Below are 15,780 nucleotides of genomic sequence, written 5' to 3' on the forward strand. Positions count from 1 at the left end.
TTATGGCAAATTCTGACCCTACCATCTTAATGTCGCAACAGGAAACAAGACTTATCATACCTGGCAATCAATGTTCCCTCTAATGTTTCACGTGTCTGAGCGAACACACAAACTCCCTGAGCGTCCCTTGGACCACTGTGAGCGACAGCAGACGTGAGCACTGTGGTCACGCTGGCATCGAATCCATCCAAGTTACATGTTTTATTAAAGTAATCAAATTACAGCATTTATGTTAGACTACTTTTAATTAACTGTCCATGACCTGTGCAGCATGTTAACACTATTAGAAGTAAAAAATAATTTGAACTTCAATTTTGAAAACACAACTTTCTTTAAATAAAGCTCTGACTTGTATTCTGAGTCTGTGGTCTGGGAGAGAGTCTGTAACTCTGTCTGCAAAATACAGGATATAATGACCAATGTTGGGCAATTAATTATATAGTTACTTCTTCAAAAAAGTAACTGAGTTTTGCAAACAACAAAGTTTTTTGCAGCTTTTACCTAAAAATGCAGCCAAGGTGTTTTTAAACAAACATTTCAAACTATTTACAGAACAATCAGCTGTTCTGCATCAAATCTGATGCCACACAAATTATTTGTGCCACTCCAAAAATAATTTCTGTCCACTATGAGATGAAGGAGAACAACAGCCTGATACCTGCAGGCCTGACAGCAGCAGATGTATCACTATCGTCTTTACCGTTTCTTCCCGCAGTAAACATAAACAACGACAGTATTCAGGAAGAAAACCAAACATTGCAGATATTTTATCATAACTCTGGTTTTACGTGGCCGATCAACACAATTTAAAAACTGGTATAAAGTCCACACTTTGTCCGTCAGTTGTTCCGTCTGTCCTGCTCACGTCTCCAATGGTTGTACACGTTGTCATTAATAGGGATGGGTATCGAAACCCGGTTCTTGTTGAGAACCGGTTCCCACTGTTTCAATTCCTTGGAATTGTTTGCCATTTTTGCAAACGATTCCCTTATCGATTCCAGTCGCCCCGAATGACGTCACCACGTTGCGGTGCGTCATTTACCTGGCAGGAAACACGGCGCCTAAACGGCTCAAACGCTCAAAAGTTTGGTTATACTTTACAGAACGAATGACAACAGGGCAACTTGCAATACTTGCAAAGTAGATATTTCATTTAAGGGAGGAAACACTACGAATATGCAAAAAACACGCGATGACCTTAAATGAATGTCGTGTTTTTAATTCCGGACTCGTGAATCTCAACCCAGCAGCAGCGGTAACGTTTGCACGTCCTCTCCCGTTAATGCGGCAGGTAAATAATCAATAACAGTGCATATTATGTTAGCGCGATCTGTCTTATTACAAACCTGCCATTACTGTGCATTTAGGTGATCATGATGAGACAGAGTCTGGCTCAGATGCTGGCAGTTCTCACTGCAGTCTACCGGTAGCGTCTCCTTTCAGGCCAGGATAGACGAACGTCACCGAGCAGTGACTCAGTTTGTGGTCAAAGGCTTGCAGCCGTTTGCCACAGCAGATGATTTTCAGTAAGTGAATGTGTTTAATTGTAGGCAGGGACATTACTGGATATTCTTGTGTAATTGCTACAGAATAATTTATGTTATACTTTGTTGTTGCTACAGAAGAATATTTATTTTATTATTTTACATTTACATTTTTTTCCTGGGGACCCTGTGACACCCCATTGAAGAGCCGCAGGCTGGATCTCTTAAGATGTCACTGTTGGGTTTGTAAGGCCATGTTACTCCTAAATTTCTATCTTGTTCAAAGAGAAGATATAAAACAAAGTTCTAAGCTAATCGACCTTAGTGTTCTCCTTTTTTAAAAGAATCGATAAAGAATCAAATCGTTAAACAGAATCAAAAATGGAATCGGAATCGTGGAAATCTTATCAGTACCCATCCCTAGTCATTAACGTGGCTTCACTCCACATCAGCCGCTTTGCCAGCTAAAACACCGGCACATAAGGACGCTGTCATAGCTGCGTATATACGAATGTAAATCGCATTATTGGCTGGACTATGGGATAAGGTGGCATCGTTCTAATCCCATACGGGAGCAGCCAGTCACTGACTGACACTGCAGAACAGAATTGTTAAAGTTTTAATTTTAATTTCAATTCAGGTTAGATTTTTTCTTGTGCGCAACGCAGATTTTCTGTGCAGAGACCGTGCCAGCAGTGCGCAATTGCGCACGCGCGCAGCTTAGAGGGAACATTGCTGGCAATGTTTTTTCCAGTCCTCTATTGTCCAGTTTCAGTGAGTCTTTGTGACCTGTAGCCTCAGTATACTGGTCTTAGTTGACAGGAGTGGCAATTTCTGTGGCAACTTTAGTCCATCTGTTTCATTTCAGCGTTGAACCTGCTGCACTGAGAGATGCTTTTCTGCATACCTTGGTTTTAACAAGTGCCCTTTTTAAGTTACTATTGCCCTCCTACAGGCTTGGGGCAGTCTAGCCTTTCTCCTCTGCCCTTTGGCATTTTCACCCAGAGAACTGCAGCTCGATGGATATTTCCTCTTTTTCATCCTATTCTCTGTAAACTGTAGAAATGACTGTGAAAATCCCAGTAAATCAGCAGTTTCTGACATACTCAAACCAGCCCGTTGGTCACCAAGAACCATACCTTAGTAGCGTATGCTTCAACTTCAGCAGTAACACTAATGACCCCAAGGACACTGTTATTATAAAAGAGACACACAAAGAACTTCATATTGTTGCATGGAGGCCTTTTTGGCTACCGAGACGAGAGACTTGCTTCTAAAAGGGCCATCACCCAAAAAACGGTCTTCCCAGCTACACTTCCACTTAACTACAGCAGATGGCAGTGTCGCTGCTGACTGCCCTTCATCGGTTCCAGTCCCACTGAAGAAGAAGAACCAGCCCTCCGTGAAGCTAACAGCTAACATCCGTGAAGTAAAAAGGGATGAAAGCTTATGACGGCCGGCTCATGCGACAGGCAAACCAGGTTAAAGTAGCGGCTCGGCGTGCGGAGCTATGGAGAAAAGCTTCGCTCAGTGGAAAAAGCAGTGCCTGAACAAAGCGGACCTGAGTAAGAAGGGCGCCGTGGACGAGGCCATCGAGCACGTCGTGTCTCTGCTCAACAGCCGGGAGGAGTACTTCACCACCAGCTCCTGCTCTGGGAGAGTCATCCTCATCGACGGGGTGAGTCTCACACACTTTTATTATAGAGGGATGTTTATGACAAGTAGCTGGGAGAAAACGATTGCCTTCACATTTTATTTCTGTAATACCTCTGAACTGAAATCAGCTGAAACATGAAGCTGCAGAGGAGAGCATTGTGCTGTCAGCGATCGGAGAAGAGGAGCAGTTCTTGGAATCATTTGAAGGCTCCGGTTGATCTGACCTGGTTGCCGTAGTTTGCAGACTGTGTGACTTGAGACTGATTGTCAGCACATCGTCAGCTGTAGAGGTGAAAGTGTCTGACCTGATCGCTGTTGCAGTGCTGCAGACTGGTTCAAGATGCAACACTCTGGGACGCGTTCGTCATTATCGTTGTTGGACGTATTCAACATCCCTTTTGTTTTGCTGTCTTGCTTTCATGGTGTTTTCTTAAGTTGCAGTTTGTTTGACAGCAAACCACATCCTGACTGCTGTCGGAGCAAACAAACAAAAACCATGGAAATCTGTACTGAAACATGACAGTTGTCCCCCCTCTCTAGGCTCCAGAGAGCAGTGCTGTCCAGAAACAGAACTGTGCCTGGCTGTTTGTCTCACATCACAAGTGTACCTCAGAGGACCTGGTGAGACTCGTGGTGTCCTGATGATTAATACCCGTCGTGGCTGAATGTGCTGTTTTATCACATGCCTGTGTGTGTGTTTTCTAGCTGTCTGCTCTGGCCGGGTGCTCCGGTGATGCTGTGTTGAAGTTTGAGCCCTTTGTACTCCATGTTCAGTGCCGACGGCTGGAAGACGCACAGCTGATGGTGAGTCTTTCTTAGGAGAAACAAATAATTTGTCACATTTTCTGGTTAGTTATCTCTCAAAGGCAGCTCTACTAATCTTTTAGGCTTGAACGTGACCCTTGCTTATGCTTAGTGACTTGTTTCTGCCGTTCATATATGTCAGTGACTCTGCAAACATTTAAGAAGCACAACACCGACAGGAGTCAAGATCTTTACTGACATGAAGAACACACGTTTCATCCCCTAAATCTTTCCTCACTGTGGTGAGTCCTCCAGTGTTTCTGTGTAATCTGTGTATATGCTGATGCCTGCACGTGTGTAAATGGGGCTTTTGCCAGCGTAACTACACGCTGTGCAGTCTTGGACCACATGCTGTAGCTCCTTCAGCTCTGCAGCGGTGGGGCTTTGGGCTTTGACCAGGCTTCAGGTGCTGAAGGTCCATCTCAGGTTGTTGGACATGGTGAGACCAAGGACGTTTTAGTTGTTCATAGTAAGAAATATGAGAATACAGGAGAGTGAAACAATAAGACCAAACTGTGTGTGGGTAACACTGTGACTCAAGTTTCATATACGAACCATCCAGTTGCCTTTGGTCATGTAGTTGACAACATCCAGCTTCAGGTGCTCTCGCACTGCTCTGTTTACGTGAGGAGCTGTGAAAGGTACAGGGTGAAGCCTAACATGCTAGCACACAAGTGAAGGTTTTTTAAACCCACGATGCTGCAGTACATCTCTGTAGTTCGTGAGCAGGTCAGTGCTGCTATGGCCATAGCTCCTACTGAAGGAGAAACACTAACTGTGGGTCAGAAACTCACTCAGCCTCGCTTCAAAGGAGCTAAAATACATTTCGCTCAGTGAAACCAATTTATGTGGTGATGAGCTGATTAAGATGAAACCTTACTGAGATGACCTCAGACATTTGTAATGTTTTATAGTTTTCTTTCTTTGGCTACGACGTGACGATTGTTCCCACTTATGGCCATTCGACACACATGTAGCGCAGATCACTGCCCACTGTAGAGGCCCTGCTCACAGAGATGCTCTCACACTGTGTTCAGTTAGCTTTGCAGGGAAAACTGTGACTCCTATAAATTCTGCTTTGTTTTTCCTTTTTACACCTTTACAAAGAAAGACCCTTTTTGACACACTTTAATTTGAATGCTTAAAGCTTTTATGCAGTGCTGCTGTCACTGCTGAACGTGGCACATGCTGCTGACAAATCCTCTGTCAGCTGTTATGTAAAGCAGCTAGCTCATGCCTTAGTGCAGGGGTGTCGAACTCCAGGCTTCGGTGTCCTGCAGGTTTAGATCCCACCCTGGGTCAACACACCTGAATCACATGATTGGTTCATTAACAGGCTTCTCGAGAACTTCAAGACATGTTGAGGAGCTAATTTATCCATTTAAATCTGCTGTGTTGGATCAAGGACACATCTAAAACCTGCAGGACACCGGCCCTCCAGGCCTGGAGTCCGACACCTGTGCCTTAGTGTCACTATTCTCTAACATTGTCAACACACTACAAAGTATTAGGATCACCTCTAACACCAAAGAGAGGATTGTTTAGGATCGAGTCTCAATAATTTATCCAGGTAAACTGTGTGTGTGTCTAACATGTCGTCTCACCTGCAGCATTCAGTGGCCATCGACTCCGGCTTCAGGAACTCAGGCCTCACTGTCGGCAAGAAGGGAAAAATCATCACGGTATGCTTAAAAATGAATCTGAATCCTTTTGGCCGGGCTCGTTACACTGATGCATTTATCAGTGTGTGTGTGTGTGTGTGTGGGGGGGGGGGGGGGTCGTATTTTCAACGATTGCCATGTTTATATTTGTATGTATGTTAGGGCTGCTCGATTATGGCAAAAATGATAATCACGATTATTTTCACTGAAATTGAGATCTCGATTATTTGTTTTTTACCTCTCTTTTCAACCAACAGCAGTCACTCTCCAAATAACTTCTGCTTAGCTTTCCGAGCTTCCCTCGGGTCCTCTTAATTGCTGTGACGCGTGTTCGAAATGCATAGAGGTGCGCTCGATTTTCCGCACGGAGCAGCGCGAGAGTAAAGCATGAGGGAGGGGCTAATAATCGGCTCAGTCATTTTTAATGATCGTTGAAAGCCCAGATCGTAATCGTGATTAAAGTTCGATTAATTGAGCAGCCCTGATGTATGTAACCTGCTGTGCATGTCTGTTGTAAGAGGGCTTGCACAGGAGGATGAGTGGGAGTGAGGTCGCTGTGATGTTTGGGGGAGGTTGAAGGCCATCAAAGTGAATTCCAGTGTCAGTGATTATCGGACTAACAGTTTACAGACAGTGTTCTTATTGATCAAAGCTAGATGCTGAGTAACAAGTAGAAATGTAACTATAAGAGTTTGACAGTAGTGATGAAAGCACAGAAACAGTGAACATTAAAGTCAGCTGACTCCTGCACGATGACACGCCGTCGTGATGCAGCTGTTGAGCCGAATGGATCAGAAGTAGACTTCATGCAAGTGGCAGCCTGCCCTGTGCTCGCTGCTAACACGGCGTGGTCTATAGAGCAGCAGCCCCACTGCCATTAGGTGTTGGATGAAATCATGTATAAGAGCAGTACTGAGACGTTATGATTGATGCCACCAGGCTACATCTCCGTGAGAGGTTCCCAGGACATGTTGTCTCATTAGAACAATGCTGTGATGACAGCAGGGCTCCAGCCGCTGCAACGCTCCGTTGGATAAGTGACGGAGAACTGACGGTTCTTTTGGGGGGCTTTTCTACACTAACTGACACTCAGAGGTTACCACAAATTTTCACTCAGTCCCACACATGTTCATGCAGTTGCTTTGTTCAGGTTTCATTTTAGTTCAATTCAGTTTCTTCTATATAAGGCCAACTCACAGCAGCATTCAGCTGAACGCATTTTCCATCCCCAGCTGCTCTTTGCAGAAGTACCTTGTCTGGCACGCGTGCACACACACACACACACACACACACACACACACACACACACACACACAGGGTTCAGTATCTGTGGCCTTGGATACTTGAATACATGAAGGCTGGAGTAGCTAACGATTGAACCTCTGGTAGTCGACACTCTGCATCCACAGCTGCCCACATGTATATGCCCTCTTTGTATAATACAGTTACAATGATTCAGTATAATTAGACCTTCGTTGTCGGCATTTCTTCCATAAACTGTAGCATAGTAATAAAAATGTCTTTACTGCATTTGTCCCTGTAGGCAGTCCGTAGCACCCATGGCCTGGAGGTTCCTCTGAGCCATGATGGAACGCTCCTACTTCCACAGGAATACATCACCTATCTAACACAGGTAGCCAATCAGAAGATGGAGGAGAACCATAGAAGGATATCCAGGTCAGTGTGTTGGTTGGCTGTAAAGTCAGAGGCATACTGGAGTCTCACTGGATTTCCTGTCAAACATGTGATTTTTCTCTCTCTCTCTCTGCTGCCAGCAGGTTCTACCAGAACCTCCACTCAGCCCTGCTAACAGAGAAACTCCAAAGAGTCCAGATCCAAGATCCTCATGATGCTCCGGAGACAGAAAAGGGGACAGACGAAGAGGAGGAAAAGGAGGAGAGGAAAAAAACTAGTGTATATAAACGGAGGCGAAAGAGGGAGCAGCATGAGACAGACGGTTGCCATGGTGATGGGGACTGTAGTGTGCCAGGGCTAGAAGACTGTCTGGATCTGTTCACGTGAACTAATGGCTCAGTTTCACAGACTGGTTTCACTGGATTCTAGAGTTTCCAGTTTTCAGTTTTAGAGATTGCTAGTGTTGCAGTGATGATGGGCTTTCATCACTGTGATCACCATGGTAACAACGACATTAAAGCAAATACCAAAACAGAAAAGACTGAAGGGATCAGTTATTTGATTTCTTATTTGTGTATAGAATGAAAAAATAATTCAAAGCATAATATGTGAACTTAGAGTTTATTTACATGCTGTGACCACTAGAGTGCAGCAGTGCTCAGAAAAATGATTGACTTGAGTTACATTAGAATGGAGGGCGAACACCGTGACCTGAAATACAGAACCTGACAGTATGAAGCAATCCTGGCACATAAAACTAAGACATTGTATTTACTGAAACATATTTTGATGCTAGCAACACACATTCAGAAACATCTTTCCTTTGATTATCTCTGAGTCTTAGGCTGTATCCCAATTCAGGGTCTGCCGCCTTAAAGGCTGCATTTTAAGGCCGATTACGTCACAGTGACGCGACGAAGGCTGTCCCAATTGAAAGGCCGTTCAATAGTTGACCTTAGAAAATGTGATCATTTTATGGATAATTAAAGTCAGTCATATATCCACAAACACAAGCTGAAAGTCAGTGATGCTGCTCGGTTTGCAGTCCTGAACATCACGGCACAAGCAGGATTCACTGCACTGTTAATGTGAGCTATGTTATATTGCTGCCTCTGTTCGGTGGTGTCGAGCCAAACGGACTTTAACGTGTGTTTGAACGAGCTGACGGTTCACTCGTTAAGCTGAAAGAAAGATGCTTTAATCACAGCAGTCACACATGTGTCCACTGCACCATCTGGGACTCTTCTTGTTTACACTCGTAATAACACAAACACTAAATCCTGCTTCTCTGTGCTGTTGTGTAGCAGTGTGTACACCTGCGACTGTCACCTGTCTGTCTGTCCTGCACTCTCTCTCTGTTTCTTTCTCTCTGATTGTGGAATAAAAGTATGAACATGTGTTTATAAGTTACACTTGTGTTTGAATCCTGCAGCTTATCACACATTTGATGTCCATGTGTGACGACTGCAAGTGTCCAGAGCAGGGGTGGGCAACTCCAGGTATATATACAGATATATATACATATATACATGTATATGTTCTGTATATGTTCTAATCGCTCTAATAGGATATTATGGTCGACAGTATCGAACGCTGCACTGAGGTCTAGCAGGACAAGCACAGAGATGAGTCCACTGTCAGAGGCCATAAGAAGATCATTTGTAACCTTCACTAAAGCTGTTTCTGTGCTGTGCTGAGCTCTGAAACCTGACTGAAACTCTTCAAATAAACCTCTGCAGATGATCTGTTAGCTGTTTGACAACTACTCTTTCAAGGATTAAAGAATAATTCTCACAGCTTTTCACAGAAGAATATAAAGTCATGAGTAAGGCCACGGGAGGTGATCGGTCTCTGTTTCTGTGCCGGATTTGGTTTTGTCTCCAGCTTTGAGTGCAGTGGGCGTGTCTCTAACACTCATGGCGATTGTTGCCGACTTGAAGATTGTGGAATGCATTTATAAGCACATAATTAACCCTGAAGGAAGGCTTGCGTGTTCCTGCAGAGAAATAACTCGTCCTTTTACTCCCAGTGCAGAGCGCTTATTGAGCCTTTTGTACCAGAGTTGGCATTCAGTGAATTAGGAGCAATTTTAGATTTACTCCTGATGTATTTTTTTTTTAAAAAAAACATGTTTTTAGTGTTTTTTGGGGCTTCTAAAACGTGTTAGCAGCTCAGTGTCACAATTTTATGTTTCATGTTGAAAAATTGAAGCTTTGCTGCAAGTCCTAATCCAAAATGTCATCACGATTGCTTCTGTGCCTGAAGCGCTGTGGCCGTTTCTTATTGCGTCTTGTTGAGGCATGAGTGCGGTCGCAGGTCTTGAACCACAGTTGTGAGTGTGCTACTCTTTCAAGGATGTTTGATATGAAAGGAAGGTTGGAGATTGGCCTATAATTAGCTAAGACTGCTGGGTCTAGAGATGCTTTTTGAGTAAAGGTTTAACTACAGCCACCTTGAAGGCCTGTGGTACATAGCCGATTATTAGAGATAGGTTGATCATATTTAAGATCGAAGAATTAATTAATGGCAGGACTTCTTTGAGCAGTTTTGTAGGAATGGGGTCTAAAAGACACGTTGATGGTTTGGAGGAAGTAATTATTGAAGTTAACTCAGAAAGATCAATTGGAGAAAAAGAGTCTAACTTAACATCAATGGTACTAAGAGTAGCTGTAGATAATATTACATCTGTGGGATGATTACTGGTCATTTTTTCTCTAATGATAAAAATTTTATTTGTGAAGAAGTTCATGAAGTCATTACTAGTTAACGTTAAAGGGATGGTTGGCTCAACAGAGCTCTGACTGTTTGTCAGCCTGGCTACAGAGCTGAAGAGAAACCTGGGGTTGTTCTTATTTTCTTCAATCAGTGATGAATAGTAAGATGTTCTGGCTTTGCGGAGGGCTTTCTTATAAAGCAGCAAACTATTTCTCCAGGCTAAATGATGATCCTCTAAATTTGTGACACGCCATTTCCTCTCCAGATTACGAGTCATCTGCTTTAGTCAGGTACTTCTGATTTATGGCCTTAGTTGTCATGGTCCTGGGTCGATGACCCAGCGTTTTGAGTGCATTGTTATTATTTTCTAGTTTATTCTGATTTTGTATTAATTCTTTGGGTTTAGTTCTCATGTCTTATTATCCCTACCTGTGTCTTCTCTCTGTGCTCTGTTCGTGTCTCCGAGTTTTGTGTTGTAAAACAGTCTGTGAGGTTCCTGTTTTACTTTGTAGGTCTGTGCCTCGTTATGCCCATTAGTTCCAGCTGTGTCCACCCCTGCGTGTCATTTCCTCATTACCTGGTTTGTATTTATAGTGTGTGTTTGCCTCTGTTTGTCGTTGTGCCGTCTGTGTATTTTGGTATTCCTTGCATCTCTCTGTGCTCCTTTCCCTGCGTGTCCTCACGTTTTCAGGTTTGTTTATTAGTTTTCCCAGTCTAGGCTTTAGTTGCTCCTTGTTCCTTATATCCTGTTTTGTACTTTCATTACAAATAAACACTTACTCACACCCCAGCCAGTACCTGCACTTTGGATCCTTTTCTCACTACACCACACGACTGCTGCCCCAGCCGTGACAGTACGGAGCAACCACAAAATGGATCCAGCGGACTTACCTGGAGAGAGCAATCTCGCACGCGTCTTACGCCTGGTGGACTGGATAACCCACACATCTAATGCCAGGGCAAAACTTGTGGGAATGAACGTGACAGAAACAATCCTTGAAGGAAATCCCTATCTCCGCCAGGCTAGAGGATTTACGGACTTAATCGCCGATCTGCATGAAGCCCGGGAGGCGGTGCAGGGTCGGGAATCAGCTGACTTTGTCTGGCAGCAGCGAGCAATGGCCTTCCCAGAGCCGCCGCGTCAGTTTCACCTGCTGGAGATTTTGCCTGGCCCGCTGGATGTGGTTTTGCCCGGCCCGTTGGAGCCGGCAGCCGCCAGTGTGTCAGCCCACAGCCGGATTTTGGGACTTCACTGCGGCTGGCTGTGGTGAATGAGAAGGACACTAGTATTGTTTCTGAGACTATTTTTTTGGGGGGGGGGGCTGTGTGTTGTATGATGAAGGATAGCAGTCGTAGTTTACCTACCTCCATCATAACTGACCTCACCCAAGTGGGCATTTTTTAAAACTTCCATGAAAGTTACAGGCTGTGTTTCTTCCGCTCCTTCTGAGCCTGGATTTGGTAACTCTGAGACAATTAACCCCACTCAGAGGATGTTAGGGACAGTTTTTCACCTGCTCCACTTCTGCTACAATCGGCAGTACAGTCAGCCACTCTGAGTGAGTCAGTCACTCACTCAGCCTGTAGTTTTGCCGTTAGACCAATTATCAGTTCTGTCATTAGCTCACTTATCAGCTCAGCCATCAGCTCTGCCATCTGTGCAGCCTTTAGTGCAGCCTGTAGCACTGTCTGCAGTTCAGTTACCTGCCTCCTCATCCACTCATTCCTCTATTTTGTCACCTGTAGAGCCTTTGCTTTTACCTGCCTCTGTAAAGGAAGCTATGGCAATACATCCTCGCCTGGTCCAGCCTCATCCTCATCCACGCCTGGTCCAGCCTCATCCTCATCCACGCCTGGTCCAGCCTCATCCTCGCCTGGTCCAGCCTCATCCTCAGCCTCATCCTCGCCTGGTCCAGCCTCATCCTCAGCCTCATCCTCGCCTGGTCCAGCCTCATCCTCATCCATGCCTGGTCCAGCCTCATCCTCGCCTGGTCCAGCCTCATCCTCATCCTCGCCTGGTCCAGCCTCATCCACGCCTGGTCCAGCCTCATCCTCATCCACGCCTGGTCCAGCCTCATCCACGCCTGGTCCAGCCTCATCCACGCCTGGTCCAGCCTCATCCACGCCTGGTGGTCGTCGGGCATCAGCCTCCCTCTCCAGAACTATTTCATGGTGAGTTGGATAAGTGTGCAGGATTTCTCACACAACTCACTTATTTTTTTCGTCAGCAAATTCACTTGTACCCTGGTGATGGAGATAAGATTTCATTCTTTGTGCAACTGTTACGTGATCGCGCACTACAGTGGGCCCAGGCAGTGCTGCGATCCCACCCCGAAATCTCCTACCCCGATTTTTTTGTCTAAGTTTAAGAGCATTTTTGACAAAGGATCCGAGGCTGCCGCCGCCGCTCAACGCCTGTTAAATCTCAAACAAGGTAGACGTAGGATGTCGGATTATTCTGTCGATTTCTGGGTTTTGGCTGAGCAAACGGGGTGGGGGCAGGAAGCGCTGAAGAGTGCCTTGCTAAATAACATCTGTGATGAATTGAAAGGCGAACTGATAATGCATGACCTGCCTGCCTCTCTTGACTCTCTAATGGCTCTGTGCATTAAATTAGATGATCACCTTCGGGCTCGCAGAGACCTCCGGGGGCGGGCCTTTCAGGAGCCACGGGTGCTCATGGACCCACCAGCGGGGGAGTGGAGGGCTAAACCCAGTGCTGCCCACAGTGGCGAGCTAAGCAAGGAAGGCGAGCAGCCCATGCAGCTGGGTCGCTCACGGCTAACACCCGCGGAACGTCAGCGACGCATGGTGTCTGGTGAGTGCCTGTATTGCGGCCGTAAAGGCCACTTCATTGCCACCTGTCCATCTCGACCAAAAGGGGGCGCCCGCCCGTAGTTAAGGGAGTACTGGTGGGCGACCTGTCTAGTAAAAGCTCCCTTCCGCGCTTAATGTTACTGGCCAAGTTAACAGTCTGCACAAAGACCCATTCTGTGATGGCGTTAATTGACTCCGGCGCGGAACAGAACTTTATCGATTCAGCCCTCGCGGAAGAATTAGGAGTTGGTTCTGACCCTCTACCTCATCGTTTACATGTCACTGCCTTATCTGGATAGCAGCTGCCTGATATAACCCATGTCTCAGAGCCCGTGTCACTCACACTCTCCGGCAACCACACCGAGGTGCTAAGCCTATTCGTGTTTAAAGCTCCTCAAACACCGCTTGTCTTAGGTCATCCCTGGTTGCGACAGCATAACCCTCATATTGACTGGAAATCCGAATGCGTGGTGGGCTGGGGAGTGGATTGTCACATGAATTGCCTCCGGGCTGCTACTCCGCCCTCCGCGTCTCCTCCAAATAACCTGTCTGAGCCTCCGGATCTCACCTCTGTTCCACCTGTGTATCACAACTTGGCTGAGGTTTTTCGTAAAGATCGTGCACAGTCGTTACCACCTCATCGGCCGTATGACTGCGCCATTGATCTTCTCCCAGGCGCCACACTTCCCACCTGTTGCCTTTATAGTCTCTCCCAACCTGAGAGAGCATCTATGGAGAAATACATCACGGACTCACTGGCAGCAGGCATAATCCGGCCGTCCTCTTCCCCTGTGGCAGCTGGCTTCTTCTTTGTAGAAAAGAAGGACAAGTCCCTCCGCTTTCAACACCCATCTGGGGCATTTTGAGTACCTGGTGATGCCCTTTGGGCTGACTAACGCCCCAGCAGTTTTCCAGGCCCTCGTAAATGACGTCCTCCGGGACTTTATCAATCGGTGCGCGTTTGTCTACTTATCTTCTCTAAAACAGTGGCGGAGCACGAGACACACGTCAGACAGATTCTGCAGCGTTTGCTAGAAAACAGACTGTTTGTGAAAAGCGAAAAATGTGACTTTCATGTGGACTCCGTGGCCTTTCTCGGATACATAATAGAGCGGGGTGATCTAAAACCAGACCCAGCGAAAGTCCAAACAGTGCTTACCTGGCCCGAACCCCCAAACCGTCGACAGCTCCAGCGCTTTTTAGGCTTTGCCAACTTCTACCACCGCTTCATTCGAGATATCAGTAAACTCGCTCTGCCTTTAACCAGAATCACTTCTCCTAAAGTGTCTTTTCAGTGGGACCAGTCTGCGCAGGAGGCCTTCCTACATCTCAAAGAACGGTTCGCTAGAGCGCCTATCCTCTGCCAACCCGACCTCAAACAACAGTTCGTCGTTGAGGTGGACGCGTCAGATTCCGGGGTCGGAGCGGTGTTGTCCCAACGGACGGAGGGTAAGCTCCACCCGTGCGCCTTTTTCTCTCACCGTCTCTCCCCAGCAGAGCGTAATTATGATGTTGGAGACCGGGAACTTCTGGCTATCAAGTTAGCACTGGAGGAATGGAGACATTGGCTAGAGGGAGCCACTCAACCATTCATCGTGTGGACAGACCACAGAAACCTGGAGTATCTCCGAGCCGCAAAGCGACTCAATCCCCGGCAAGCGAGGTGGGCTCTCTTTTTCACGAGTTTCAACTTTTCAATTACTCACAGACCCGGGAGCCGCAATGTGAAGCCAGACGCCCTCTCCCGACTGTATGACTCCTCTGAAGCGGAACCCGAGCCAGGTCCGATTCTTCCAGCCTCCTGCTCCATCGGCACGGTGACCTGGGAAATCGAATCTCAGATTAAGGAAGCTCAGAAAACAGAACCAGATCCCGGGACCGGGCCCCCAGGTCAGTTGTTTGTGCCCTCCTCTGTTCGTTCTCAGGTACTGCAATGGGCACACGCCGCCCGGTTCACCTGTCACCCGGGGGTACACCGAACCATACAATTCCTCCAGCATTACTTCTGGTGGCCCACTTTGGCTCGGGATGCACGGGAATACGTTGCCGCCTGCACGACCTGCGCCCATAACAAGTTGTCTAACCAACCCCCCTCTGGATTGCTACGACCACTACCCACTCCGGGACGGCCTTGGTCCCACATAGCCTTGGATTTTCTAACCATTGTGGACAGGTTTTCTAAAGCTGTCCATTTCGTTGCCTTGTTCAAGCTGCCTACGGCCCTGGAGACCGCTCACCTCCTCACCACGCATGTGTTCCGCCTCCATGGAATTCCAGAGGACATTGTGTCAGACCGTGGCCCCCAGTTCACGTCGCGGGTCTGGAGGGAGTTTTGCTCCGCCCTCGGCGCTAAGGTTAGTCTGTCCTCTGGATTCCATCCCCAGACTAACGGGCAAGCTGAGCGGGCGAGCCACGAACTGGAGGCTGCTCTGCGGTGTGTGCTGTCCACAAATCAAACGACCTGGAGTGAACATCTGCCATGGATTGAGTACGCCCACAATTGCCTGACTTCCTCAGCCACTGGAGTTTCACCTTTTGAGGCGTCATTAGGATTCCAGCCTCCGCTCTTTCCAGCCATTGAGGGTGACCTCTCTATGCCGTCCGTCCAACACCACCTGCGTAGATGTCGCCGGGTGTGGAGAACCACCCGAGCTGCCCTCCTCCGGACGAAGACACGTAACAAACAGCTCGCGGACCGCCATCGGACACATGCGGTCCGACAAAAGGTATGGCTGTCCACCCGCTATGTGCCCCTCCGGGCGGAGTCCAAGAAACTGTCTCCAGCTTTTATTGGGCCATTCGAAATCGGTGCGCTTGTGAACCCTGTGTCTGTTCAGTTGAACCTTCCACGCAACATGCGTGTCCACGACGTTTTCCATGTCTCCCAGATTAAGCCCGTGCTCTCCAGTCCTTTGTGCCCTCCTTCCGGGCCCCCGCCTCCCGCCCGGTTCGTTGATGGGCTGCCGGCGTATGGCGTCTCCCGCATTATGGACTCCCGGCGCTGGGGG

General features: G+C 47.1%; 1 protein-coding gene across 2 annotated transcripts; it reads left to right on the forward strand.

Annotated features, from left to right (window-relative positions):
- Positions 1 to 1,033: 1,033 nt before the first annotated feature.
- On the forward strand, positions 1,034 to 7,779 carry tyw3 (tRNA-yW synthesizing protein 3 homolog (S. cerevisiae)). 2 transcript variants are annotated; one of them, XM_085255909.1, is made up of 6 exons: positions 1,034 to 3,162; positions 3,681 to 3,761; positions 3,846 to 3,944; positions 5,555 to 5,626; positions 7,149 to 7,282; positions 7,381 to 7,779. In XM_085255909.1, exons 1-6 carry the CDS (start codon positions 2,995 to 2,997, stop codon positions 7,625 to 7,627), a joined length of 801 nt encoding a protein of 266 aa, XP_085112035.1. In that variant the 5' UTR covers positions 1,034 to 2,994; the 3' UTR covers positions 7,628 to 7,779. The 2 variants fall into 2 exon arrangements, with proteins under 2 accessions (XP_085112035.1, XP_085112036.1); XM_085255910.1 differs by having other exon boundaries at positions 2,711 to 3,162; positions 7,384 to 7,779.
- Positions 7,780 to 15,780: the final 8,001 nt, after the last annotated feature.

Source organism: Mchenga conophoros, linkage group LG18 (assembly GCF_057382185.1).
Source record: "Mchenga conophoros isolate Kocher_MC1m ecotype Shallow Benthic linkage group LG18, M_conophoros_male_GT1.1, whole genome shotgun sequence".
Lineage (NCBI taxonomy): Eukaryota > Metazoa > Chordata > Actinopteri > Cichliformes > Cichlidae > Mchenga > Mchenga conophoros.